General features: G+C 40.5%; 2 protein-coding genes across 4 annotated transcripts in view; one reads left to right on the top strand and one right to left on the bottom strand.

The window, feature by feature from the left end:
- Positions 1–91: 91 nt before the first annotated feature.
- myf5 (myogenic factor 5) lies at positions 92–4,007 on the top strand. Of its 2 annotated transcripts, none has more exons than XM_031746333.2 (4): positions 92–223; positions 1,696–2,124; positions 3,047–3,119; positions 3,342–4,007. In XM_031746333.2, the coding sequence occupies exons 2-4, from the start codon at positions 1,753–1,755 to the stop codon at positions 3,539–3,541; spliced, it is 645 nt and encodes a 214-aa protein (XP_031602193.2). In that variant the 5' UTR covers positions 92–223; positions 1,696–1,752; the 3' UTR covers positions 3,542–4,007. The 2 variants fall into 2 exon arrangements, with proteins under 2 accessions (XP_031602193.2, XP_039456610.1); XM_039600676.1 differs by having other exon boundaries at positions 126–223; positions 1,730–2,124.
- A 9,313-nt stretch (positions 4,008–13,320) lies between these two features.
- Positions 13,321–27,849, bottom strand: part of lin7a (lin-7 homolog A (C. elegans)) — a 43,264-nt gene continuing 28,735 nt past the window's right edge. The window contains exons 3-6 of one of the 2 annotated variants that reach the window (XM_031746402.2): positions 27,253–27,324; positions 19,787–19,996; positions 19,146–19,361; positions 13,321–15,179 (exon numbers count right to left, since the gene is read on the bottom strand). In XM_031746402.2, coding sequence (XP_031602262.1) covers positions 19,146–19,361; positions 19,787–19,996; positions 27,253–27,324 — 498 coding nt within the window. In that variant the 3' untranslated portion in view covers positions 13,321–15,179. The remainder of the gene's footprint in view (positions 15,180–19,145; positions 19,362–19,786; positions 19,997–27,252; positions 27,325–27,849) is intronic. The other variant, XM_031746401.2, reaches the window with a different exon arrangement.

The raw sequence follows: 27,849 nt of genomic DNA, 5'->3' as shown, positions 1-27,849 counted from the left end.
TCCAGCCTGCGCGCAATATCATCTCCCCGTCTCATTACGCCATGTGCTGCACTAATCTAACCCCCCGGCTCAATTAAGCTGATGCCAGGTTTTCTCATTGTCCGAGTTGTTCTCAGTCTAAACAGCCTTTGATCTTCGCAGCTAGCTACAAGCTCAGGCGAGCCGATGTCTTCTTCAGCTGTGCCTAATCCAAACTCCGACGGCAATTCAGAGGCAGCAGCAGGTACTGGTGTTTTCTTAGGTGTGCGCAGTTCCCAGAGAAGTGGTGATGGGGCTGGAGGGGGTGCGGGTCGTGCCAAACGCTTTGACACATTGTGAGAAATATCCGCATTGTATCCTTGTAAGCTGTCACCAACATCATTACCTAAACCAGCTGGACTGGGTCAAACTGTGAAAAGCATTATTTCGGAATCTTTAGATGTTTCTGCAAATCTTAACCTCTACAGAGATGTTAAAATATGGGGAAAATGCAATTTGAGAAAAGGCTTTGGATCGTTTTCACTGTATATTTTTATTCTGTTAAATTAGCCTCAAACATTGGGGTGGGCACCGCAAGGAAGGGACATAAGAATGAATCTGATTTGCTGATTCTGCAGTGTTGGCCTTCAAAAATTCAGCTCAGATCCTTTGTTATTGTTAAAGATGGATTAAAAACTGCGGGATGTGGGACTTGAATGTTTATCAGTCAGAAAAAAAGAAGTTGGAGAGCCACTACAGGGACAAATATTGAATTATCTTCACTGTAAACATCCTCACTCCGTAATCCCTGAGTCATCCCCTTGAATGAAAGCCTCTGCACCATCACGGCCATCTGTTGTGTGCTTGAGTCATGTCAATAACTTTTAACGGTTAAAATTTGGTCCCCAATGTTGCAGGGAGTTGTGCAGTGGTGTCAGTGCAATAATTACTGTTTTAATGAGCTTTTGCAAACAGGGATCGGCTCATTCACAGCACCTTAAGTGATGAGTTTGAGTGTTTGGAGGGGGGGCTTACCGCACTAATGTGAATTCACAGGGCTTGAAATGCTACACCTTCCTTTGCAGCTGGGCTGCATCTGCAACGCTGTTGTCTTCACCGTAAAAATTGCCCTGCATACTCCAACAAGTGGTCACCCTCTTTTTCAGCAGAATTTGACTAAACTAAAAACACTCTGCGATGTTCATGTCTTCATAGCCAAGTGTCACTTTCACTGTGCGCTATGACATGATGCCTAAAGGCTGGTTACAGATACATGCAGCATAAATAATACATTACAATACTTATTAGCGCTTTAAAACATGCCAGCTTTGGTTAAAGCTGCACTCCCCTTAAACATTTCTAAGCCTTGTATTAATTGTGGACTTGTAAGAGAAGAGTGTTGATGAGTGGGAAAACACCAGTAAGTGCAGATGTGGGAAACTCCACAGGGTACTGGGGGGTGAGAAGCAGCGAGTTGGGATGGGGCAGGGAGGGAGAAGAGCCGACTCCTGCCTGCCTTCTGGCTGGGCCAATGGGCCATGGTAATTAGATCTGGCCAATGTGGGCCCTGGGCTTTGGCCTCGGGGCATATAAGGGGGGCCTGGGGCAACAGACCCCTCATATCACTCAGAGGTTTCTTCTCTTTCACCCAAACTCTACTACCCTCCTTCCTTCCTTTGCGGCCATCTCCATCCATTCAGACTTTAACAAGCCATGGATGTCTTCTCACCATCACAGGTCTACTATGACAGAGCATGTGCTTCCTCTCCAGACAGCCTGGATTTTGGCCCAGGCATGGAGCTTGCTGGCTCCGAGGAGGACGAGCACGTCAGGGTTCCAGGAGCCCCCCACCAGCCAGGACATTGCCTCCAGTGGGCCTGTAAGGCCTGCAAGCGCAAGTCGAGCTTTGTGGATCGCAGACGGGCTGCCACCATGCGCGAGCGCCGGCGGCTGAAGAAGGTGAACCACGCTTTTGAGGCTTTGAGGCGTTGCACTTCGGCCAACCCCAGCCAGCGCCTGCCCAAGGTGGAGATCCTGCGCAACGCCATCCAGTACATCGAGAGCCTGCAGGAGCTGCTACGAGAACAGGTGGAAAACTTTTATGGCCTACCTGGAGAGAGCAGCTCTGAGCCTGGAAGCCCGCTGTCCAGCTGCTCTGATGGCATGGTAAGACCGCTGATCCCCATCTTCAGCCTCTTTATGCAAGTGCCTGGTTTTATCAGGGTCTTGAGCAGCAAAAAAATTAGAACCACTGCACAGTAAATCCTGGAAAAGGTCTTTATTGTTGTTTACTGCTAAAGTCATCATCAGTGTTGAACAAGACCACTTCTATCAGTTCCCTTTACCTTATCAAGTTTTTTATTTCAATGCAGAACCCTGATTTCCACTTTAGCAACCTGTTAATCAAATGAGCTTGCTTTGCCTCAAGACCATAATTATCATGGTTTTCCATGCATGACAAACACCTCCCATAATTCCGTAATACAAACATCTATTATGTTGTCTTACAAGAATCTCCGTCCTCTGCTTGCGATGCTTATTATTACAGGTCATATTGAATCTCTGTTTGAAGGTGACTTTGCATCAGATAATACAAAAACAACTTATAACGCTGGATTGGACTAATGGCTTTCCCACCACCGGACACTTTATAGCCCCATTAAACCAAGCTAAATCCACCTTACTGAAGTCTGGCAGGCAAAACTGGGCGCTTTTCTGCATTCCATCCTGACTGCATGTTCTGCACCGCTGCCAGGATTTTCTGCAGATTTACTAGGAGAAAGTGTCATCTTGCACAAACTGGTGTTGCTTCCACTGATACAATCGATTCGCTACACTCGGAGTCGGGCCGGGGAGGGGAGGGCACAAAAAACCACTTTGGCTTTAAGGTGCATGTGAAATAAAGAAGCCAATAACTTTGGAATTCAGGATTTATTAGCCTGTCCGGAATATATGGCGGGCACTGCACTGGGTGTTTTCTTCCTATCCAATATAACACAGCGGTTTAAACAAGCAGCTTATCATATCTGTCTGTTTGCAAGTATTTGAAGGAATTCAAGGGTAAATTCAATTTCTCATTTCCTTTCAGGCTGACAGCAACAGTCCAGTGTGGCAACAGCTGAATGCAAACTACAGCAACGGCTATTCATATGCAAAGAACAGTAAGACCTTTTAACTTAAGCAGCAGTTTGATATGAATATAATGTGAATTCTTGCCTGCAGGGCTTTAAAAACTAATACCTGAACAGCAGATTATGTTATATTTAGACTTTATTTTATTAAGGTTCCATCTTTAATTTGAGGCCTTAAAGTCAGCTTATATAACATGTATCAGCTGTATGATCCAGACTTGGCTAATTTGAATTTGGGATCCTCTTCATCAGATAGCGTGGATGATAAAGCAGCCGGAGCGTCCAGTCTGGAGTGCCTGTCCAGTATCGTGGACCGCCTGTCCTCGGTGGAGTCCAGCAGCTGTGGGCCGGCTGGCCTTAGAAACACGTCCAGCTTCTCCCCCGGCAGCTCTGACTCACAGCCCTGCACACCGGAGAGCCCCGGATCCAGGCCCGTCTACCACGTCCTGTGAAGGAAACCTTGCTTTGATGTGAATATATATTGCCTCAGGCGGGCGCCGTGCTTTTACCCAACACCAGCTGCATTTGCAACCAAAAGCGATAAGAACTAGTTTTGGGCAAGTGGGAGGAAAACCCAGCAGAACCTGAGGGACGCGCGGCGGCCAGCTTTTGTACTGTACATGAGATTGTAAATATATAATGTAAATGCCCATTTATTCTATACTTTCTATTATCCCCAGTGAGACATATTTAATTGTAACAGCTGATGTAATGTTGCATTATTCAAAAAAGAAATGGTATTTAAGCAGTTCAGTTCAGTTGAGTGTGAGTTTTAGCAGGTTTCGTCCTGTTAAAAGGGAGTTCTTTTATCCCCACTTTTTAATTTTTTTTATTTTTATTTTTTATTGTAAAGTGTCATGAAATGACTAATGTTGCTTTTATTGGCACTATATATACATGAATAAAAAGTGAACTGAATTGAAGGAGTGTTGTGCTACACTGTTACATCCCCTGTTTTGTTCTTTGGTCTTTTTTCTACTTTTTTTGTATTTAGAAACCAGTTTTTTTCTAGTTAAGCAGATGCTACGCTGAAATTTTGGAGACCGAAAAATAAAATGTCTGCAAAAAAAATTTGAAAATCCTGATTAGCATGAATCTCCCTCACTTTAATAGAGCTTTGCAGCAAAAGTGAATTAATAATGAACAATTCACTGATGCTGAAAGCGACTGCTGTCATTTCACTTTTTATCTTTTGATCTCTTTGGCTTTTTTAAGGTTTTAAAAAAGATTGTTTCTAGAACAGTTAAATTATTCCTTACGATGGCAGATTTATATTCATTTGCAGAATCATGATTAGCAGTCCAAAAAAACTGTCAAAATAAAAGGCCAAGTTATTTATTATGTGCCTCACGCGTGGAGTGTCCCGGACATCTTGGAGTTTTCTTCAGCTAACAAGGTGTCAGGATCACTGATAGAGGTCATCTGATATCGTTTATCATTTTTACCCTGCTATAATCATTCATGTAGCCTGTTTGCTGATGAGTCAGTACAGCACTGTAAAAGCCAAATACGTGGTGTCTTTCCTGGATCACAGAAATGATTCAATAAAAACAGACAACTGTGTAAATAAAGGAAAAAATTCAAAAACATCTCTAAACTCATTTTTGTGTCTCTGTCCTCGTGAAGTGTAAAGCTGCACTCTGTGTGTGTGTGTGTGTGTGTGTGTGTATACCTGTTTGTTCCTTCCTACCAAACGTGAGTCATCATTAACACCCTTGATTACACCATCAACACAAGAGTTAAGAACAAATGGCCTCTAATTGCATGTATTGTGTGACTGAAGAGGAGGAGGCGGCGGAGGTGGAGGGGGTCACATATGTGTCATACTCCATCATGTCTTTGATCATGCACTAAGAAAGCTGGTTTTCAAGGAATGAGCTGGAAAGCTGTAATAATGTATCAGTTCATTTATCAGAAAGGTAAGAATTTCAAAAACATATTATCACGTAAAACCAGAATTTAATGTAAACCACACAAATCTGATACAGCTCCACTTGGATCATCTAAAGTATTACCATGCTACTTTTGTGTAAATGCATCAGTTGTAATTATCTGATTGCACAATTTTTTTTCTTATTTTACTCTTTTTTGTTGTTGTTATGTTACATTAATCTTGCTAAACAACACATTCTTTTAGTGCTGCTTATCCAGGTTCGGGTTGCAGGGAGCAGCAGTTTCAGTAGAGACACCCAGACCTCCCAGCCTGGGACCCGAGAGATGCCAGAGAGAGACATAATCTCCCTGGCATCTCTTGGGTCAGCCCCGGGACCTTCTCCATCACTGCAGACATCGTGTGAATCTGTCTGTAAATTTTGTGCTCCTCTCTCCGCTCACCGAAAAGAGGTGAGCACTTCACCCTTTTTCCGGCTGAGGACCAGGGTCTTAAAGGTGCTTGTTCTCCACACTCTGATGCAAATCAACATAGTACACGCTGGAGGTCACTGCTCAATGAGGCCAGAAGAACCAAATAATCTGTGGGTGGCTTGGGATGTCTGTAGCTCAGGAGGTAGAGCGGGTCATCTGCTATTCAGAAGGTAGGTGGATCCCTGGCTTCCCTGGCTGTTCCCCTCTATATGCCTTCAGCAAGATACTAACCCCAAGATACTCTGTAATGTAAAAAGTCCTGAGGCCACTAAAGCAGGCATTGTAACTAAACTAAACTACACTTTTAAAACACAGTCAGAGAAGAATCAATAACAAAGACAATTGATAAAATACAACCCCGTGCACAAAACTTAATCACAAAAAAAGTATAAAAGTATAGGGAGACAAAACAGCACAGGGCTCAAGCATAATAAAATAACATAAAACAAGAGATAGCAGAGTATTCATAACCACATGACTGATTACACTTTTAATTTAGGTATCATCCCAATCTGGGTCCAAGGTCTGCAGGAGAAGAAGAAATGACACATGTTGATAACTCGAACAGAAAATGCTGTTTGAGGATTTACCTAACGGCACCAAAACGTTCATGTGTTACTGAATCCAAGATTTCAAGAGGAATCACTGAGCACCGACATGCTGCTTATGTAAGCATCTGTATGTTAATTGTGTCTCAGCAAAAAACAAATAAATAAATAATTATCACACTTAACATAGCACATTGCTTTGGCTTCTTACCCAGAATTTAAATCGCCTGATTATATATCATCATAAGGGTCTGATGTTAGGCTGCATGTGACCAAGAGGTTACAAAAGAAAATCTCAGAAAATTCATGAAAGTCAAATAAGTTTAAGTGAGATAATAACATATTTCTGACAGCAGCCATATTTTAAAGGGGAAGCCATTGTTGACAATGTTTTGTGCATGTTTTTTTGTTTTTTTTTAAAATTTTACAGCATTTTGATTATAAAAACTCATTTAGATCTGTAATTAGATTAAATAGTTAATATGCATAAATTTCAGTAATTGCGTCATGCAAACATTTTGGGAAAATAAATTGTATTTGTCAATAAAAAAAATGATATTTATGATCAAAATTCATTTTTTGTTTTGTGTGGTTTTGTTCTGTTTTTTTCTAATACTCTGAGCAAGAAATCTCCACTTGATTATCTCTTGCAGTCTCCACATTCACAAATTTCCTCCCTATGCCAAAGGGTTTATAGAACATTTCATTCCTCACAAAAATGCCTGTTGATTTCATTTTGTAATTTATTAAGCAATTAAAGAGAATTTAAAGGCCCTTCTGTAAATGTATTTCCTCTCATGTCAGCAAAATGAAACAAGAATTTTTAACTTGACTTTATTAGCATATATTTAGATAACATCCAATTTGCATATTTAACCTTAAATATTATAGAGGACTCCTCATACTAAAAACAGTACTTTGAATGTAAGTAAATAAATGTGGTGGTTTCATGGTTTCATGCTGATGTCTATTAGATCATTTTAGAATACCAGCAAACTTTTTATCCAGCGATGGTGTTAACAACCTTTAGAGAAACAAAGTAGCATTAAAAGAAATACAAGAAATATGATAACTGTGCAAGTACCACCAGTATTTATCCAGATGTACAGTCCAAGAAGTCTCTTAATCTGCCACTGAAGAGATAGTTGCAGTGTAACACCCTCCAAAAACAAATCCCAGCAGTTAAACAGTGTGTCTGTCTCAGCAACAATGCAATGAAATATTCTAGCAGTGGCTTGTATTTCACTAACCTCTGCTGTCAGCTCCAGCCTACACTACAAATGTCGCTTATGTAATTTTCCGTGGCTACCTGTGATTCATGAATCTCACCCTCACCAACCCCACAGCGTCCACACCAGAACGTGCCAGCAGTCCACATGAAGGTTGTTGGTATTGAGCTTTATTTAAAACGTACAAGTTATACAGGGACCTGTTTTTATTATGAGTGTAATAACATCACTCAGAGGCCAGCACAGTCATTCCTGTAGTACTGTGCAAGACCACAAGAGAGAGGTGTTTCTTGTATTTCTCCAACATGTGAGAGGCCATATTCATGAGTTTATTGATCATTATCTAAGAGCAGATTTTATAGGCCACAGGTTGTATTTATGTAGTCTCTAAATGATCCTCTTGATAGTGTTTCTGTTGGGTAATTCATATATTCTCTCATCTTTGAGGGAAATTCTGATCTCATAATGAAACTTTAACTGTGGGGGTCTTTGGAGAATTAAATCTGCCCTCTGGCAAAATCTGTGATGCTGCTCTCTAAGTGAGAAACCGCAAAGGCAGAAAAGGGAGAGGAGACAAATTTCAGCACACTTCTGAACTGTGAGCAACGCTGTAATCGTTTCGATCATACTACTGCTACTACTAATCTATCCATCCATCCATCCTGTTAAACAGATAAAGACAGAAGAGAGTAGGATGAAAAATGGGGAAAACGCACCTGGACGTTACGCTAACTGGCCACTTTATTAGGTACATCTGTTATAAGCATATAAGCATGGTCAGGATGACTTGCTGAAGTTTGAGCATCAGAATAAAGAGTCGAAACGTGATTTGAGTGACTTTGAACACGACATGCTGAATGTTTCAGAAACTGTTGAGTAAGTAGGATTTTCCTGTAGATGCATCCCTATGTTTCTGGGTTCCTACCTTGCTGGAGACTGGGTGGACTGCTTGCAGCTGATAGGAAAGCAACAGTGACCCAAATAGCCACTTATTACACCAAGTATGCAGAAGAGCATTTCTGAATGCAAGACATGTTGAACTTTGAGGCAAATGGGCACAGCAGGAGAAGACCACACCGGGCGCCACTTCTGTCTGCCAAGAACTGTGCAAGCTGAGGCTGCACTTCATACAGACTCAAAATGTTCCCTGGTCCGATAACTCTCGATTTCTGCTGCAACATTCAGCCGGTAGGGTCAGAATCTGGCTTTTATCAATGCCTCAAGCTTCTGGTGGTATAACTTTCTTGGCATTCATCAGGTTCCTTATTAACAAGTCAGAATTATTTCAACCCCACAGCCTGTCTGTTCCTTTATGACCAATAATAGTTTTTTCGATCCAAAAGGGAAATTCATGTTTGACATAGTTCATCTGCTATTTGCATGAGAATTAAAAATCCTGATTTCTCTGGGTCCAAATGATTTTCTGCATCTCTCCCTCTTACAACGGAGAGAGAGCAGTCTTCCAGTACTGATGTTTTTTTGTTCCATAAAGATTTTTAAAAGTCGTGGTCAGAGTTATTCAGGATGGCTTGTAACATCTTTATTGTGCATCTTTCCCCCGCCACCCTCAACATGTCCAGTCTGGCTCCAATTACAGAGCCATCTTTCTTCACCAGTTTGTCCAGCCTCCTTGCATCCTTGTTTCTGATGCTGCCTCCCCAGCAGACTGCAGCACAGAACAGCACACTTGCCACCACAGACTGGTACTACATTTGCGGCAAGTTACTCAGATGTCATCTTGGTTTCCTTAACAAATAGAGGCAACTGCCCATTTTTGAATAGTCTGTCTGTATTCTGGAACTCGTCTATTTTGGCACCACCTCAGTGTCCACCCCACAAACTTTCAGAGGCTGGAGAGGAGGCCTGAATCTTTGGAAATCTACTACTATCCTTTGTCTTAGTGATGTTTAATATGAGGTAAATGGCCTCCGTAGTAAGCAGATCTCAGTTCAATAGAGCACCTTTGGCATGTGGTGGAACAGGAATTATACTCATGGATGTGCAGCGACTGCTTGGTGCTATCATGTCAATATGGACCAAAATTCCCAAGAATATTTTCCAGGATCTTTTTGAATGTGTGCCACAAAGAATTAACACACTTCTAAAGGCAAAAGGGGGTCCAACCTGGCAGCAGCAAGGTATATCTAACAACGGGCATGTTAAAACAGATAAATAAAGAAATAAAGAAACAATGAAATAACAAATATCTTTGTTGCAAAATGTTTAGGAGAGAAGTAAGGTATTCCTATTTTCTCGTGACACTTCTGTACTGTTTATAATATATAATTTTTGATTTCCTTCCTCTTTAATAAAGTTTCTTCAAAGTTTCTTTTTTTTAGTTTTCTCTTTTTCTCTCTGAGAGGAATTATTTTCTTTGGAGGAAGTTTATGAATATCAAGGTGATTCATCTCCATTTAAATAGGGACACACTTTAATTTGGAAATAATTAATTTATACTGCAAAATGTGCCTCTGTGTGCAAGCTCGGTGAAAGTTTTTATTTGTTAAAATACCACAGAGCCTTTGGTCATGTAAAACAAAAATAAAAATCTGTCTATATTAAATCTAAAAGAGATACATCTAAATGCCCAGCAGCCGTGCAGTAAAGCTAGTCTAGCCTGGATATAAGTTTACAAAAGAGATCACAAGTTAAAGGTAAAACTAAAGAAACCGCTGGGAATTTTTAGATTGTTGTATCATCTTTGTCACGACTCACAGCCACAGATGTGAGCCTTTTGAGAAGGTGTTGCATTCAAGCTCTCTTTACCATCTGCAGACGTGGGTGAGGAATATGTCACCTTCATTAGTTTAATCACTTCAGGCTTCAGTCACGTACTGCACCACTGGATGGGTGATGGAGAGTGGCACTAACAGAGCGTTTATTGCATGAAACACAATGAACAACACATTGCTTTGTACTTTTGCTGTCACCGCTTGAGTTTAGCACCTTCCACTTACAAGGGTCTCTTTATTAGTTTCAGAGTCTGCTCTTTGTATTGATCCAACAAAAGGCTGATGACTTACTGTTCCAAGCCTAAAGACCTGGGTAAGACTTCAGGGGCACAATTCAGTACAGAAGGTGTAATCACTCGGCCTTTTAGCAGCTGCACTTCGATCACTGAAAGGCAATCGGACCCGTGCTGCTGTAATCGAGTAGGCACCTGATGTAACTTTTGTCTCCAAATCAAAGGCTACACTCAGCAACCAGTTACTGAAAAGACTGCAGTATTCAGAGGCCCATGTCTATCTAATGTGTCTCCAAATTTTGTATTCCTGTTTTCTATTCTGCTTCAAACAGGCTGTTTCGGTGTCTGTAACCTTAAATGCAGTTGCTCCTGGGCACGCTCAGGTGGAAACAGCCACTGTGACGTCACCTGTTGGTTCTGGAAACATTGATTGACTGTGGCGTTGGTTTTTTTTGTTGCCTCAACCTACATTCCTAAACTGTACAGGTGTCATATCAGCTAAATAGTGCCAAGTAACAGACCAATAACATACTAGAAATGTACTCACTAAAACTGAAGCACAAATGTCTGAGATGGTAGCATTGCACAACAAGCCATAAGATTAGAAGAAGACATTCCCGCCACACACACACACACACACACACACACACACACACACACACACACACACACACACACACACACACACACACACACACACACACACACAGTGATGAGAGCTAGTTTAATGACTCAAATATCAAATTTGGACTCAACCATCCAAGCGGATGCTTTATAAAACAATTCACCTCCTTTCTTATGAAAATAGCTGGACAGTATAGGCCAAAACTGTTTTGCACCAGACTGCAAACATGCTTTATAATGCTGTAAACTTGGCACTATAACATGGCAGTCTATGGGGACTGACTCTTTTGCGTTGGATTTTCATTTATAACACCAAAGTGCTTATAAAAGGAAGCTTTGACATGTTAAAACAGCTGTGGGCACATATTTGGGCAGTAATTTTTCAAGCATTGAAAAATAACTTTTATTTTATTTCCCAAATAACGTTTAAAATGCTGTTGTTTTAAACTGAATCGTATCTTTCTAACAGCATCTTTGCTCCCTCACACCATTGTAATGGTATTTTTTTAATTTGGCACATTTTTAACCAGACCTACACAATCCCAAAGGGATTTGTGCCTCCACCCAAGACTGAACAGGTGATTTTTTTTATTACCTCTTTAATAAATGTGTAAACCTCTACAATATAGATCCACTGCAGTCTGCAAAGCAGCTGCTAGCTTGGAATCCAAGAGGTTGGCGGTGCCTTTGCTGGTCTGACAAACCAACAAGGTGTAAAGCAGAAACAGCTCTTTCAGGTGGTGTGTTCAGACAGAATGGAAGTGAAATTTCACCTTGCTGAAGTGTTTATGAGCCATTTCACAACTCACAAGTACTCACTCCTAACAGCTATAATGAGGAGTACAACTGATAAGTGAAATCAAGCAATACAGCAACATTTTTTCAGGACGTACCAGAAAGTCCTACAGTTTTATTTTTCTCCTATCTCTGTTCTCTTTTAAAATCTCTGTCTACATACAAAACTGAAGCTGAATCATACAGCTCCAGCTGTCCGCCAATGGTGATATAAGCTGGACTTTTGATTAGTAATTGTCGCTGGTATCTATGGGAACATCTCAGCTATCAGGCTTTTGCAATTCAATTTTGACAAACTGAAATATTGTGAATTACATGGGTGCATTTTCACCTCTATTTGAGCTACCCAGTGACAATTTGCATCAGTTTGCAAATTCATTCTTGCATTACTCTTCCTAATCTACAGAGAAAGGGGAAAAACAAGGCTGTTGGTGTATGATTATGTTAAAGAACTAAGCAGGTTTTTGCACCACGTCATAATTCCCCCCTTTCAACACAAAGGCACGTCATGGTGTCTGGTGTTGTTAAGAGTTTGAGCTTTTTGGCACAGGGAGGAGGGTCTGTATTATTTTGAAAGTGTTTCTTGTTTTGTGTATCTTGTGTGTTTTACTTCCCGTCTTTGTCTTGATTCCCACATTTAATCATCTGCCTGCTCTAACTGTTTACACCTGAGCCCAGGCTGTCCTGTGTGTGTGTGTGTGTGTGTGTGTGTGTGTGTGTGTGTGTGTGTGTGTGTGTGTGTGTGTGTGTGTGTACATATATGTCTAAAGCAATTTCTCTCTGTGTGTCTGTGAGTTCGTGATCCTGCTCACTGCTTCTTTTTGTCTCTCTTTCATAGTTTTATGGATTGCTTTACTGAACTTAGATATCTCTTATGCAGCACTGAAATTGCTTTTCACTTTAGATCCTGCCTGTCTGCCCCTGTGGTGCTGCGCATTTGGGTCAGTTTACCAGCTTCATCTTAAACTGTAAATATAGCACAAGGGTAGCAGCAAAGCTATTTCTACATAGGGCCTAAATGCATGATTGAAGAGGTTATAAAAGGCTTCCATAAAACCTAATCAAAGAATCTAAATATATATCTGATACACATCTATAAAATACTTTATTAAAAAAAAACCTCTCTCTGGTGCTCACAGACACTTGAATAATGAGGTCCAGTCCCAACCCAACCCTGACACACTTTCACTGTGGAGGGTCTGCTACATTAAACTGAATAGGTATATTGTTATGTAAGTGATATTTATGATCTTAATAGATCAACTGGTAGTGGTATAAATCAAAAGTACACGTGTCTGTTAAAGAAATCAGTCGCCCCAAAACTGCAGCTAAAATTCTACTCTTCCCCTTAAGTCAAGGGTGTCCAACTCCATGTCTCAAGGGCCGGTGTCCTGCAGGTTTTAGATATCGCCCCGGGTCAACACACCTGAATCAAATGATTAGTTCATTACCAGGCCTCCGGAGAACTTCAAGAAATGTCGAGGAGGTAATTTAGCCATTTAAATCAGCTGTGTTGGATCAAGGACATCTAAAACCTGCAGGACACCGGCCCTTGAGGCCTGGAGTTGGACACCCCTGACCTAAGTAAAGAGACCCTTCAACAGCCATAACTGTGAAGTCTTTAGGACTCAGACTGGAATTGGGCCAATGTGCTAGGATACCATAAAATGCATGCATCCGATACAAAGGAAAACTGCACAAGTTGATCACTGTACACAAGCACATAGATTTATTTATACAAATATAGTATGTATAACAATTGCATATCAAGAGTTTGTTATCTATTTTTTTTTTTTTATCTTTACGTTAAATACAGGACCATTCGCTTCAAAAATGCAAGTCAATTAAGAAAGAGTACCGATGAATTAAAGGTACAAAAAGGGATCTGTCTTATTAAGATGTACTGTGAGAGTCAGAAATGGTTGTAAATCATATAAAACCTGGACATTAAGGTCACCTAATCCCAATGTTTTGACATTAAGTAGACCTCAGAGGAAACAGGTTTTTGGGGAAATAGTCAAATGTGGCAGTGTGGGACACATTAATGTAGGCTGCTGCTCGTTTGGGCTTAGGGGTTAAAGCCGATGAAATCATCACTCACTGCAGTTTTAAATAAAATCTCTGTAACATCATCAGCTTTTATGCTTTTAGCATACAGGTGTTTACAGAGTCTCGCATTCAGGAAGTGATGTTTAATGCCTGGGATAAATAAAAGAGTAAAAGCCAGCTACTGAAAATGTAAAGAAAATCAACAGTAAACAACAACAAAAAAAAAAGAGTTGAAAAGACTTGTAAATAAGTCATCTCTGAGAACGACGGAGCGGAAAACCACAACAAGAAGCTCACCAAAGATGGAGACAAAGTAAACACAGATTTGGCGGATTACCACTTTGACTCTGGAGTTCAGCTACTTGGGTGACAAAGAAAATGATTTCTCTCACAGATCCACTGGGGAAAAAACAAACCAAAACACTCCACTCATAACACAAAATGCAGGTAACACATCCACGTGAACTATGCGCTAGTATTTAGCCATAATGCAATGAATAGATTTTAAACAATCTGCACATCATAGAAAGAATACATAATATTTTGAAAGGAACATTAAAACTTTGTGTTAAACCTCTGATCTCGTAAACTATAAAATAGACAGATCTGGAAAAATAAACATAATATTCATTTAATTCTGTTAAAATCAAAAGTGATGACATTCTGGTAATCTGTCGGGAACATTTAAGATTTGTGAGGATTAAAGTGAACCTCCTTGTAACATATATTTACTAGATTAATTTCAGCTGGGAGTAGCTTATAACTTCTTTTTATGAATCGCAGCTATTGCACATTAACTCTATGCGCCGTCTGTAAATCTCTTTAAATGGCACAGAAGACCGATTTGGACTCAGGAGCTGCCTTACAGTGAATAAGACGCGATTTGCTTTACGGTGATTTACATTTGCACATAAACTGTATATGTGATGAATTTCATTTTAAAATGTAAAAACCAAAAACCAAAAAAAAGTGTGTTATTGCTAAACCTACGAGATACAAAATCTTTTCTTGCTACAATATAGAAGGTAAAAAAGAGTTCATCAAAAACAGGACACAGAAAAAGGAAATCAATGGTCATTCATACAGAGACACAAGCACCAGTAGAGGAATCAATAGAAACACCACTGTACAAATGATATCTATGGAAAAATGGCGAAGGATCCACTGCCAAATGGATGAAAGCAAACCAGGTGGATAAAATAAACCAAACTACAAACACAAGAAGGGGAGTATTCAAGTCACGACTGGGGTGTAGAACCTAGAAAAGGGACTATAAAGTCAAAACTTTCAGTGTTAGCCTCCCTCATACTTGTTTTTCAAAGCACCAAATTCAGGACAAACGCTCTCTTCGTTTTTGCTCAGTAATCGGTGGTACACTGGAAGGGAGAGAGTGAAAGAGTCTTCTACTTTCCGTCGGTTTTGCTCCATGATGGAGAGACGCCTTTGGGATCCTCAACACAAACAGATGGCCTTAAAGATCCACACACTTCTTCACTTCTTCTTCTTTTGGAACAGCCTGGAGATCACAAAGACAAGAAAAACAGGCTGAGAGCAATGCCGTGAAACACAGCTGCACTAAATGAAATTAATTTCTTTCCTGTTTTCTGAAAAATGTCACATGGTGTGGTAAAAGGATAAATTAGCAACAAGACAAACATTTAATCTTAAAAAAAAAACAGTATGACACCATATACTTTTAGGATCCATCCATCCATCCATCCATCCATCCATCCATCCATCCATCCATCCATCCATCCAGCCATCCATCCAATGCATTTGTCCATCCTGTTTTTGCTGCTTATCCAGTTTGCAGACATGCCCAGACCTCCTTTTACCCATCCACCTCTTTAAGATGTTCTGGGGGTATCCCAAGGCTCTTTTCATGCCAAAATAGAGGCATCTCTCCAGCATGTCCTGGGCCTGCTTTTGCGAGTTGGACAACACCTACCCTATTGCCCGGAGGCATTTTGATCAAATCCTCAGACCACCTCAGCTGGCTCCTTTCAAAATGGAGAAGTACTACTTTGAGCCCTCCCGAATAACCAAGCTCCTTACTCTCTCCAAGGGAGACCCATGACAACAACAATTGTCTGTAAATCAGCAATTTGATCAATAGATGGAACTTTCTTTCCAGTATCCTGATATAGACCTTTCCAAAGAGGGTGATTAATGGCACACACCCTCATGCTAGTTTGGCAATCCAAACATTTGACTAAAATGGCAAGGGACAAAGCAGGGATCGTTTTTCTTCAAAAGACACACCTCTCAGATTTTTATGTTAAACTGAAAATGATGGGTTTTAATCAAAGTTTTCTCATAATCGCAGACGGATTGTGACAAAGATGATATCAGAGGGGCTTAATTTTGATCTACACTCTGAAATTAAAAACACAGAGGGAGGATATTTTTTGGTGAGGGGAAGATTGGAGATGACTTTTTTTTAATTTACATGAATCACCTGCAGCGAAATGTGCTTTCCTTGAGAAATTTTTTGTGTTAAAATTAACTGAAGCTACAGGATAGATTCAATTCAGTTCAGTTAACTTCAGTTTAATTTATATAGCAACAAATCACAACTACAGTCCCCTCAGTATATTGTAAGGTAAAGACCCTACAATAATAGAGAGAAAAGCCCAGCAATTAGCAATGAGCAAGCACTTGGTGACAGTAGGAAGAAAAAACTCCCTTTTAACAGGAAGCAACCTCCAGCAGAACCAGGCTCAGCAAGGGGCAGCCATCTGCCGTGACTGGTTGAGGGGACGGGAAAGAAAAAAAGCAAAGAAAAAAAACTTAATGCTTATTAGAGAAAATCTAAATGTTAAATCGAAGCCTGACTTGGATTCTTGACAGGGATCCGGTCTATATATATACGAGTGCTCTGTAAAAAAAAAAAAATCAACTGATCAACTGTTGTTTAACTGTTGAAGAGTTCAGCTGTATAAAATAAGACTCAACTCAAAACAGTCTGAGAAGATAAAATATTAACTGAAAGGAAAAAGTTGAAGAGCCGTCATTTCTTATATATACATACGTATATATATTTGTGTGATGAGGAGATGCACCAGTATCACTTATGAATGTGCATCTTTAAAAGACGTCTGGCTCTGACCTTTACATACATTTTATCCTGGTTAGCAGAGAGCAGAGAAACTCAGAAAACGTGACAGTGAATGGCTTATATTGCACTCTCGAGTCGTCACTTGGTCAGCAGCTTCTTGGATTCCAAAGCAGATCACTGCGGTCAGCATGCCGGAATTGATATAACATGATCCCTGCTCAGTTCGCTTTCTGTGGCTCCACCACAACACGCTGTTACAAGCTCCTAAGAACCATCCCAAGCTGTGGTGTGCCAAGTCCAGGACAAGAGATATGCTCGGGGGATTTAGCATCAAAGCCAAAGGGATGTTGGACACATGCCTCTAACACGTCAGGCAAATAATTTGAGAAGTTTGGGCAAAAATAGGGATCGCATGATATGACTTGGTTTCATGGTCTGAAAAGTGTCTGCACTTTCTTTTTGGTTTTAAATTGAGTGTTTTTCACTACAGTAAGCAAGAGTGAGCTTTAGTTTGCTTGGCAGTGCACAGCCTTCTTCTAATTTGGCACCGTAAGAAAAAATGATCTAAAGCGAGTCAGGGGTAGAGCCTCCATCCAGCTCTAGCTTACAAGTAACAACACTCCAGGCTGCACCTGTGTACCTGCAGAGCATGAACCACAGATGTAATCGGTTTAAGCTTGAATAATTTACAACCCTTACAACAGAATCACTGGCAGCACAGAAGAAGAATCAGTAATGTTTGCACAGAGGATACTGGCTGCTCAGTTTGCAAAATATACTACTGAGCTTTTAGGCTCTGTGCTGGGATGTATATGTCTGCTATACCTGCACACAAGCTGAAAGAAGTGCTTACACGGGCAAAACAGAGCACGGTGAATAAAATTCAAAAGACGAGGTTCCATTTCACCGTTCTCCATCTCAATCCTTTTATTGTTTATCTGCAAAATGTTTTAACTTTCTTGCACCAGAACATTCAGCAGAAAGTTTTTATTATATACTTGACATTAAATAAATATATAAATGAATCGAACAACCGAGGACTGAAGCAAATCGGGGTAAAAACGATTTAGAGTAAAAGTATGATATCTGGAAATATACAAGATGAATAATTCATCTAGAAAGATTTTGCGACAATAAAAGCTCGGTCACCTTGAAACAAGAACAGCTGGGAGGCCCAAGCCCGAGGCTCTGCTTATGCTCATACAGGAAATGATAAAAGGTGTACTCTCTGTGGACATCTGCATTCCCTACCCACCTTTGATTTCTTTTAGTGCCTGCAAGTCCAAAAAAATAGCACATACTTTTGATCCTAAACTCTGCCACAGTTTAAAAAAAATATGTTGAAACAGGTCGACAGAAGGTCCAGAAGTTTATAGAGAATGGTACATTTATTACTTTTGAGTTTTAGTTTTTATAACTTTGCCTCTGTTTAATTTAAAATCCTTTGTCATGGTGTGCAATCAAGATGCAACTGACAATCAGATCATGGCCAGGTGAAGCCTGTTCCTTTGTTATTTCATTACAAGTTAACCAGGTAAAACATCTGCAGTTTATTCTAAGTGTTGAAATTGTATTTCGTAGCTTTTTCTCTCTAAATGAAGTCTAAAAAAAAACAATCTCTCAAAGAGATAGCAAATCATTTAGTAGTGGCCAAATCAATTATCTGGTACATTCTTAGAAAGTGGATGATTTATTTTGATGGGTAAGAAAAACAACTTTACAACATCGAATCAATCACTCAAGAACAGGAAGGCCTGATTAGACTTTACCAGAAAAAATCCAGGAGAGGCCGAACAACATGAACAAGATGAACTTGTTTTAGAAAGCCAGGAAGAGAAAAATATGAAGGAGGGAAACAGCTCATGATGTGAAGAATACCACATCATCTGTCAAACATGGTGAAGTGGAAGTGTTATGGCATGGGCATTTAAGGCTGCCAGTGGAAACAGATCACTAATATTTACTGATGATGCGACTGCTAATAGAAGCAGCAGGAGGAAAACATGCACAGAGCTGGAATGCTCAGATTCAGCCAAATGCTACAAAACAGATCGGACAGAGCTTCACCAGGTAAAGCTAGCACAGCTATCTCCAGTCACTTGCAAACAGGTGATGTGGTGAATATAACTTTTTTCTCTTGAAATCCTCATCCCTAATCTTTACACCCTTATCAAAGAGTGCCAACTGCCGACTGGTGGACCAACTACTGTATTGTGGATTTATATTCAAAGCAAAGTTGATGGCATTGTGCCCGAATGATGAGCTTGGCGATCCTGATCAGCTATTAGTGGCGTTTCAACCTCAACCTGGGCTGCAACACTCTTCATTCTGCTAAAGTAAAGTTCTCAGAGGCAGTGTTTCCTTTTCCTCTTTTGGCATCCACCTCCCCCCACCCCTCACCCTTAAAGCAATGAAGCGCCTCACCTACGACATGTGGTTCTGCTGAGAGGCCAGATTCTGCTGTTGCTGCTGCTGCATGAGGAGTTGCTGCTGCTGACGCCGCCGGGCCGTACGCAGCTTCTCGAAGCGGGCCTCCATCTCCTCCAGCACTTTGGGGGTGTAGCGAACCACCAGCTTCACGCTGTCCTTGGCTGCCTTCAGTAGCTCCACCGCTTTCTCGTGGTGCTCTCCCTCTACACTCTGCAGGGGGTTTCAGAGGCACGGAAAGAGTAGAATATTAAAGGGGGCTGATTTTAATATATATATTTTTTTAAAATAGCAACCCTTCAAAGAAAAAAAAGAATATTTTCTCCACTATTAATACTTTGCGATCAAGTGAAATGAGAAGGCTTAGCTTACGGTGTATGTTGCTCATATCTCTCCAGCAGCTGAAGAAATTTCTGCTACTTATTCACAACATGTGCAACTTTGCGACCTCAATAACTCTTGTGATTGTTGACTCACATATCAAACTAGAAATCAAATACATGGCAAGAAGCTGCTAAAAATATATTTTTGGAAACAAGCTTAAACAGGGGTTGAAAAGCTTATCTACACTCTACTTTCAATCCATTGATCCTCTTTTCCCATATGCTGGATCAGAACGTTAGTCTGGCGAGACCCACCACTCCATTCACAGACAGGAGCTGGTCCCCTCGCTTTAAGCCGCCATGCCTCTCAGCTACGCCTCCAGGAATGATGCGGGAGATATAGATAGGTGAGTTTTGCTCTTTGCCGCCCATCACATTGAAGCCCAGCCCTTCCTCCGTCTTTGGTAGCTCCACCACCCGCGGGTGAGAGTGACCTTCACTGGCTGCGAAGGCTGCAACTGTGGCCTGAAGGAAGAGGAGAAAAGTAAAGGGCTTATTAGTTATCTCAATTAATTAGACCGTTAATTAGACACGAATTCTGACAAAAATACACTTCTACGTATATATTTTTGACACACACAAGATTTAATACAAGGTTCAACTTTGTGTGTGCAAAAAAGTAAATTTATATATATTATGCAATATGCAAATATCCATGGGTTAATTATAGACTGTACAAAAAGGATAGATGTAGTCTTAGCTTCCAAAATGTGAAAGTGCCTTAAAGCAAAAGGTGTTTCCAGGATTTTTTAATGAGGGTGGGAATGGGGGGGGACCAAGAAGCACCTAAGGGGGACCCATGAGAAACCATAAATAAGTTTTATTCTTTGGCAAATTCGAAGTAAAGAACAAAGTCTCTCACACATCCTTTATTTTACATTCACTTCTGAAAAGTAGAGGTGTGGACCAAACCATTGCGAACCATTTGAAGGGGAGTACGATATATCTAAAATTACTACAAGAGATTTGACGGCACATTATTGTATTACTATTTCACAATGAATAATTACATTTGCAGCGTAATACCAGTCCTTTTATATACAGTCTAATGTTCAGCATTATGTGTACGATATTAAAGATATTAGTGCACATTAAAAAAAGAGAGGAGTGAATGCCTGAACTGTGCCATTTCCCAAGAAATGCAAAAAAACTTTAGTAAATGTCTCATTCTATGATTTCCACATGAAAGTGGATCCTCTTGCAAAATAAATCTATGAATTAAATACAAATCAAGTTTTTTGTATGGCAGACAGAAAAGTGGCCACGGAGATATACAGGTATGAATAAAACAAACAATATATTAACATTTACTAGAACTTTTTTATCCATCTGTACTTCCATCCATGGAAAGGTTGGAAGGAGCCTATCCAAGCTGTCTTAGGGCAAGAAGTGAGTTATTTCTTCTCCTTTTAGTTAAACAGTGGAGAGAAACACATAATCAAGATGAGAAAGAAGGCAGAGGCACACAGCAGCTTCTTAAATAGTGCCCTCATTATAGACGGTGCAAAGATATTCATCTGAAATCTGATTTGCAGCTTTTGCAAACCACATCTTCAATCAAATCAGCAATTCTTTTTGAAAGCTCTGCAGCTTACACTAGCTTCTCATTCTCTTCTGTAGTGTGAAAATAAAAGCAAAGGAAGAACACGTTTCAGAAGTATTACAAAGAGACTGCAAAGCTGCTCGCGAACCTCTGACGCACCTTCTCATTTAAGCGACGACGGCCGTAACAAAGCGTCAGGATTTGGTCTGGGCTTGGGATTTAGACTCCACATGAGAAGTTCTCTGGTGTTTCCAAGCACACGGATTAACACATCTAACTTCCACCCTGTGTATCCCTTCCAGCTGGGTGAAGTTTCTTTGAATCACAAGCCAAGCTGCACACTCCTTGTACATTTACAACAAAGCACCGCGGAGCTTGTTAGCCGAGCTGGGAAAGCTCATGGCAGGTGAACAGAGAGCCTGTGCCCAAAGATCCACAGATGCGATGCCACAGGTGCCTCGCTGTCAAGTCAGCATCATTTATGGTGTGCGAGATGGGGAAAAGGAAGGATAAGAAAGTACGGGTGGGGTGAGTTCTGTTTTGATTTTGCAGATGTGAATCGAAATTCCCAGCAGCAGACGAGGAGCTTGGCAACCGGAGGTCTTTGAGGCTCCCTCCAGGCATCATCCCCGCATCTGCACTCTCTTCCATATTCATATGCATCTTCAGATCCACATTTATTACTCCTCATTTCTCTCTCCCCTCCCGCTGCCTATTAATCTGCTTATTGCATTATGACAACTCCCCCTTCTCCTTCCTTCTTCTCTCGCTGTCCTTCGCCTTTCGTCTTCTGCTGCTCTCACTCACCCTCCCTGACCTGCTGTTAAAATAAACAGCAGCTCCTCAGCATGCATACCGTCGCCACCCGGGCCTCGCAGCGCATCGACCTTCACAACTTTATCGGGCTTTCTGTGAATGAAAAACAATCTGGCAGATGGCCGGTGCCTCTCACGCACGGGGGGCATTTTAAATGAAACGCTTGCTGGAGGATACTCGGTAGACACACAACACTGTAAAAGTCTGGCTTAAAGCATCTAAAGTCATTTTAGCATCAGCACCCTGTTTTTTTGCTCCCCCCCCCCGCTGCTCTGATAATCTCCGCCTCCTTTAAGATCAGTAATAAAAGCCAGATATTAGAGGCTGAATTGATTAAATTAACAAAGCGATCAAAGTGAATTGAGTTGTTCAAGTGAAACTCAAATCTGGGCTGTCTGCAGATTTTTCTGTCTCACCAATTTAAGCACTCGAGATAAACCTATACTCTGTCATGTATTTCATCACTGTTGCAGTTCATTCTCACTGCAGTACAGTGTGAATGTCTTTCCCCATATGTTGATGCTGATTATGTGCAATTGTGGTCCTTGTGGATATCTCTGCAGGGAGTAAAGCACTTTCAAAAATATCCAGTGTTCCCAGTTGGGAAGATCCCCACAGCTAAGCCACTTCAAACCCTTAGCTGTGTGCTTAATTGCCCAATGAATTTATGCATTTTTATTACAGATTTAGAAGAAGTAACTTTTGAAAATCTGAGGGAGAGAGTTTGAAATGCTTTCTTCTTAAGAGAAAAGGGGAACATAGAAAAACTTAAAAATAACATCTCTTCTAATCATTAATGAGATGTTATTTTTAAGATCAGACAATGGATCCCACTCAAGAAACTTCAGGATCCTTCAAAAGATGACACGATTGTCTTTGTTGACAGAGAATCCTTCCCTCTGAGAGAAGAAAAAATAAAACCCTGTACAGAGTTCGTTTAAAAATGTGTCATATTTAGTGCATCCTGTTTAAAAATATTTTGACAGGTTGGGAAATACACTTACTCTTGCCACAATTTAAACGAGAAACCTATGGAGTCAGACGACTGCATGATTAGACTGGAAAGCCTTAAAAGGCCTATTGGGAGTATGGGAAACTTTCTCAAGGATCAGACATTTTAACCAACATCACATTTTATATTTAAGGAAATTATTGGAAAAGGAAAATTTGCCTTGTACCACTACCGACAGCTTCAATGTAGAGAAAGTGTGTGAAATGGCACAAGACTGAACGCAATGGAAGCAAATTTTTTGTGAACTCCTGGCGGCTCTGGCACGTCAAGACGCTAAATCGAGGATGTTATTACCGTAATGGAATAAAACGGAAGTGAAGGATCATCCTTAAGGAGGGAAACACTTCTTTTAGAAAATAAAAGAGGGGTTGCATATGTCAAAACCACACTGACAATTTCAGGCTTTTCTTTAAATTGAACTGATTTGAAAATAATTACCAATGAATAGAACAGGAATTCACGGTCCAGACAGCTGCTGACTACGTAAGAGACCTGAAAAAGTTTGCTCTTTACTCCCTAAACTTGTGTGATTAGCTTAGCAGTAATAGCTACTTTAGTGATAAGCAAAGTTTCTCTTTTTTTCCTTAGTTTGTTTGACTCAGTTCACCAAACTGTATATTTCAGTTACGTTCTACTTCAGTCACATGGCTAGTCTCCCTCGGGTCTCCCTGCAGTTTACAGCCAAAGACCAAAGACACAAAAGAAGATTATGCTAGAAAAAGCTAGAAGTAACCCCTTCTATAGCCACAACTAGCCCCACTTGGGGGATGATGGGATATTTTTAATGCTCTGTATAGTCTACTTATGGAAGGTTTAAGTCAGGGGTCTCAAACTCGCAGCCCCGGGGCCACTTGCGGCCCACGTCACCCTTACTTGGGGCCCATATACTGACGTGAAAAAACAGAATGCAATTTGTCCCATGAAGTTATTTTCTTTGTTAGGGAGGATTTGCTTGTTGTTGTGTGCAATGTTAAAATAAGTTCTTTAAAAAGCAAAAAATGACTTAATACGAAGGCAACATGAGCAGAGAGTACAAACATATTGAGGGATTGGCTGTGTTAGTTCAGTGAGAGTTATTTGTAAAGAAAACAATTTTCACTAGCAGTCAAAAACTAATGTGCACACTTATGTCTGCATTTTTATTTTGTTAAATACCAACAAAACGGTGATGCCACGTGTGGGGCCATAAAGTACCAGTTTGTAGTTCAATGAAAGGCTTCAGTTAGTTAAAAGTGAGAAAAAAAATTGTGTTCACGTTTGCAGTTTTGTCTTGTTATACAATATTTAAAATTCAACACTACATTTTCGGAAATATTTGTGGGTGTTTTCATGTTTGTTATGTACTACTTGAACACTAAAGTGGCCCTCTATGAGATGACAGTGCCAGCAGTGGCCCACAGCTCATTTACGTTGGAGACCCTGGGGGCCCCCAATCGCCTGGTTTTCCTCTCATGAAAGTATTCCAGCTATAGCAGGACATAATCCTTTCATTTTAAAAGATGCCTCCCACAAATGTCTGTTTTTCTATATAGACTGACACATGCAACACGTGCAGTATTAGTGAGTGTCAGGCGCTGGAAGGAGTATTTTTGAACTCTGAAGGTAAAGTCAGCTGTTTCCCTCTGCTAACCACCTCCCAGCTCTAACTCAGTAGTTAACAGCAGGTATGAGGATTTGATCTCTTTATCTAACTCAAAGTAAAACAGTGAAAAGATGTAATTCTTAAAACATTGAGCGATTCCTTTAAACAGATATTGAATTGTATTTTACCAGACTCTGCAGGACTATTCTGGAGGTGTAGCGTTAGTGGAGCCAAACAAAAAGAGAAAAGGACTGGCAAGCAGCTCTCATCGTTTGAAGCCTCTCTGTGTTCATACACAAAGACTTGTATCCCTTTGTTTATGTCATCCTTTTCTCGTCCTCCACCCACTCGCGGCGATGAGAGGAGTGGACTCTACACTGAACCAATGAAGGACATGCTCTATGAGTGCTCCTCATCGCATCCCACCCTTCTCCTCCTCCTCTGCACTTTAAATCAGGCAATCTCTCCCTCTCTGTATCTTCTTTCATGAAAGCTTGTGTCTCTTGCTTGTGATGTGCTGATGAAACGTCCTGCTTCAGTCAAGCGGGTCAAGCTTATCTCTTTTGAATACCACAATCTGCTTATTCCACTCACGCAGTGCACCTCTTTCACCTGTGACATGGACGGGACCTTTTCTAAATAGCCAGCAGAAGAAAAAAAATCATTGGACATCTTAAATAATCAGGTGGAATAAACCAAAGCATAAAAAAGATGCGTTTTTTTGACAATTAACTGGCATCCATGACATTTATGACCTCTCACTCAAAAGCTCTGTTTGTTCCGAGTGCTGAATTGTAATCAAATGAAAGCTCGTGAATGCAAACATTCAGAAGGTAAAGTCAGACAGCTGTGTTTCCATAAGCGAAATAAGTTGAATGAGTTGAATAGAATCCAGCAGCTGCTGATTGGAAGAGTCTTGAGGACTATTAGACATAATTAAAGACCGATTTACAGCTCGAATCAAAGACATTAAGTAACTGATGACTGTTGAGTCAAGGATGAAGAGCTTCTACTTCAGCCTTTGAGATAAACATTTAGCTCGTTCTGTTCTGTAATGCCTGTCTTTCTTCTGGTAAAGTGTACTCTGACAGTATTGATTCCAACTTTGTTTGACCTTATGAGTCGTGCTATTTTCCCTCAAACAACAACTCCACAGCAGCCGCTTAAATACATCAGCACCACCTTCTGACAGTCACTACGCAGAAATGATCGATTATACTGCAAATTATTTTGAGGTAAGCACTGCCAACACTTGCCATATACAACGCCTTAACATATACCTTTTTCCTACATGAACATAGTGTCAGTTCTCAAGTCGCAATTTAAAAACTAACTAACAGCATTTTGACCAACAGTATTTTCAACCTTTACAAATCTAACTGTGGTAAAAGTGCTTGCCAGGTAGCTCACATTCACTTTGCTTTTGACACCTCTACCTTGAAATGCAAACTCATGTTTTGTCTTCATTTCAAAGATTCGACAATGTGCTGGAAACATTGCTCAGAGATTCTGTTCCATATTGACATGATAGCATCACGCCGTTGCGGCAGATTTATCGGCAAAGGTTGCAGATAAAGATTTATCGGAGCATCCAGGGTGAGAATCTCGAATTCCGTCACATCCATTGCATCTATTGGATTGAGATCTGGTGAGTGTGGAGCCCGTTTGAGTACAATGAACTCATTTATTCAGTGTTTAGTTGGTACAACAGGGCCCAAATTGTGCTAAATATGCCCCACACCATTACGCCACCACCAGCAGCCTTAATCATTGATACAAGGGAAGATACTTGAATACTTTTGTTGTATTTGAGTTACTGTTGCTTTCCTATCAGCTTGAAGCAGTCTGGCTATTCTCCCCTGACCTTTGGCATCAACAAGGCATTTCGTCCCAGAGAACTGCTGCTTACTGGATTTTTTCGTTCCCTCTTTTAGACCGTTTTCCGTAAAACGGTCTAAATGAGATGATTGTGTGGGAAAATCCCAGTAGCTCGGCAGTTTTTGAACTACTCAGATCAGCCCGTCTGACAAAAACAACCGTGTCACTTTCAAACTCACTTAAATCACTTTTTGTCTCTATTCTGATGCTCTGTTTGGAGTTCAGCAGGTGGCTTAGAGCATGCCTAAACACACCGAGTTGTTGCCATGATTGGCTGATTAGATATTTTCATTAATGAGCACCTAACAAAGTAGCCAGTCAGTGTATATCAGGTTAAACAAGAATCTTAGACCTTTCCAAACAAACAAATTAATAAAATGTTCGTAATTTATATCAGTGAGCTAACTCTGGTCTACAACTAGTTGCCTGTTCATCAGCACATTCTGTCTGTGGTCAAATATACGTGTAAACTTGAAGTTAAAGAAAATGGTTTGAAAAAAAAGGATGTAAAATATGTGAGTTGTTCCCATACCCGTGTAAATCTATTGTGCTCTCTCAATAGATAAAGACATGAAACGTCATAAATGTGAATCTGTTAGGCAGTCTTTTAGCACATGAGACTAGCAGTGACGCTTTGGTTTTATTCTTGGAAAACTGGCACTCGTGTGTCATTGCTTGATGACCCACACACTCTTAATGAGGGCCATTATCAAAGGATGTAGTTTGCTGATTTCAGTCAGCTTTGGCCAAATGAAATGATGAGAATGAAATCACTGGGTAAAGTGATTAAAAGACAGCTCCCCAGTCATTACTTACAGCTTTCAGTAATTATATAACATGATTTTATTATAGTAAAAATTGCTGAACCAAATTTCCAACACAGTTCTTACCTTAGCCGTGGCCCTGGCCTGATACTCTGGACAGCCATTCACTGTAATTGTTTCGTGCATATACTGGTACACCTGAAAGAAATGAAGACAGAGATGCACGTGGTTGAAATCTGAATCCACCAACTTGCACGTGAGCTCAAACTCTTCTTTTCATAGTCAAATAATGGTTTCCTTCCACAGAAGGCTGTGCACACTTGCATGTACAATAGCAAACTCTCAGGAAGCACATGGCATAGACTGATCCTAAGCTATGAGCAGTAATATTGCTCCTAGTATCTCAAAGTAACACTCAAGTGATAGGTCCTCACTCAAGCCTTTGTATTTAATAACATCTTGTAACAGAAAATCCTATTACGATCCGGCACGATGACTTTCTGCAAACACGCTGGTGTTATCAGCAGCTAGTCAGATAAGGGAGAGAAAATTTTGTGTTGATGCAGACAGAGGAGCATTTCTCTTACTGTAGAAAAACTCAGATGTTCTTTTTTTGTTAAGCCCTTTTTTTTTTTAAACAAATGTATATTAAAGGGTCTGCATGATTCACGGTTCAAAATAACCCCAAGTTCATCCATCCTTTTAGCTCCCAATCCCCTCCCT

Source organism: Oreochromis aureus, linkage group 17 (genome assembly GCF_013358895.1).
Source record: "Oreochromis aureus strain Israel breed Guangdong linkage group 17, ZZ_aureus, whole genome shotgun sequence".
In the NCBI taxonomy this organism is placed as follows: Eukaryota; Metazoa; Chordata; class Actinopteri; order Cichliformes; family Cichlidae; genus Oreochromis; species Oreochromis aureus.
This window is presented reverse-complemented; position numbering and strand designations above follow the sequence as displayed.